This window comes from Procambarus clarkii, chromosome 15 (genome assembly GCF_040958095.1).
Source record: "Procambarus clarkii isolate CNS0578487 chromosome 15, FALCON_Pclarkii_2.0, whole genome shotgun sequence".
NCBI classification, from domain to species: domain Eukaryota; kingdom Metazoa; phylum Arthropoda; class Malacostraca; order Decapoda; family Cambaridae; genus Procambarus; species Procambarus clarkii.
In genome coordinates, this window is record NC_091164.1 from 12,682,781 (window position 1) to 12,684,564 (window position 1,784).

The window sequence follows — 1,784 nt, forward strand, 5'->3', positions numbered from 1 at the left end:
CACGCCATGCCCACACGCCACTCACGCCATGCCCACGCCATGCCCACACGCCCCCCCCCCCACGTCATGCCCACATGCCCGCCAACTCTCGTCTCTTTCTCTGTATACATTCCCTTACATCCTGTTTTTTGCTGTATTTTCCTTCCAATATTGTCTGTTGAAGCGGGGCAAGTTAAGCTTCCCTCACCTCTTTATCTTCAAGTGAGAGATAAAGAGGTGAGGGAATCAGAGAGATTCTCAGCCTCTGTCTCTTGCATCTCCCTTATCCTCGTCTAATTCCCCTTTCCTATTGGTTCGTATTTTTGTTTTCATTCCTCCCATGTCTTCTCATCCTTATTCACTTACATCATATGGGTCAAACTCCATATGGTTGCCCAATCACAACAATGGGATTTGATGCAGAGGATGAGTCACAATAACGGGGCTGAAGTATGTTGACCAGACCACACACACTAGAAGGTGAAGGGACGACGACGACGACGACGTTTCGGTCCGTCCTGGACCATTCTCAAGTCAAGTTGAAATCTCCATAAATGGGATTTGATGTTTTTTTTTGGGGGGGGGGTTTCAAAAAAAGGTTGAGGCTTTTTAGTGAACATCAATGTACATCAATGTTGCATTCCTCTCGTCCTGTTGTCCCTGTTGCTTGATAGGTAGGGGTGGGGGGGGGGAGAGCAATATTGTTAGTTACAATGATGTCTCCATCTGTTGTGACTGTCTTAGATATGCCGTTGGTGTATCTGTTGCCTCTCCTCTTCTGTTAAATTCTTCGTCCATGCCTCTGTTTAATGCCTCTCTCTCTCTCTCTCTCTCTCTCTCTCTCTCTCTCTCTCTCTCTCTCTCTCTCTCTCTCTCTCTCTGCGTCCTGGATCCCTGTGAAAATTGTGCTTTTCTAGATCGCCTCATTGGTTTTGGTCTCCACCACAGCCATCAACATCAGGTTCTTGCTCATTACTGCTTTCTTATAATGTTTCTGTTATCAGTGGTCTTGGCCGGGGGGCCAGATTCACGAAGCAGTCACGCAAGCACTTATGAATCTGTACATCTTTTCTCAATCTTTGGCGGCTTTGTTTACAATTATTAAACAGTTAATGAGCTCCGAAGCACCAGGAGGCTGTTTATAACAATAACAACAGTTGATTGGCAAGTTTTTATGCTTGTAAACTGTTTAATAAATGTAACCAAAGCCGTCAAAGATTGAGGAAAGATGTACACGTTCGTAAGTGCTTGCGTAACGGCTTCGTGAATCTGGTCCTAGGTTCTTGCTCATTACTGGTTGATACCTGGTTGATACCTGGTTGATGAGGTTCTGGGAGTTCTTCTACTCCCCCTGCTCAACACCTGGAGCAGAATATTGACCAAGAGAATATTGACCAAAAAGAATATTGACCAAAAAGAATATTGACCAAAAAGAATATTGACCAAGAGAATATTGACCAAGAGAATATTGACCAAAAAGAATATTGACCAAGAGAATATCGACCAAGAGAATATTGACCAAAAAGAATATTGACCAGGAGGAGCCGGTCGGCCGAGCGGACAGCCCGCTGGACTTGTGATCCTGTGGTCCTGGGTTCGATCCCAGGCGCCGGCGAGAAACATTGGGCAGAGTTTCTTTCACCCTATGCCCCTGTTACCTAGCAGTAAAATAGGTACCTGGGTGTTAGTCAGCTGTCACGGGCTGCTTCCTGGGGGTGGAGGCCTGGTCAAGGACCGGGCCGCGGGGACACTAAAAAGCCCCGAAATCATCTCAAGATAACCTCAAGATAACCTCCCCAAGCCCG

The 1,784-nt window shown here is 46.4% G+C and overlaps 1 protein-coding gene across 1 annotated transcript in view; it reads left to right on the forward strand.

Moving 5' to 3' along the window:
- Positions 1-1,513, forward strand: part of LOC138364921 (uncharacterized protein PF3D7_1120000-like) — a 2,633-nt gene extending 1,120 nt beyond the window's left edge. Inside the window, exon 2 of the mRNA XM_069325005.1 lies at positions 1,427-1,513. Within this exon, the coding sequence (XP_069181106.1) occupies positions 1,427-1,513 (87 nt within the window). The remainder of the gene's footprint in view (positions 1-1,426) is intronic.
- The last annotated feature ends 271 nt before the right edge of the window (positions 1,514-1,784 follow it).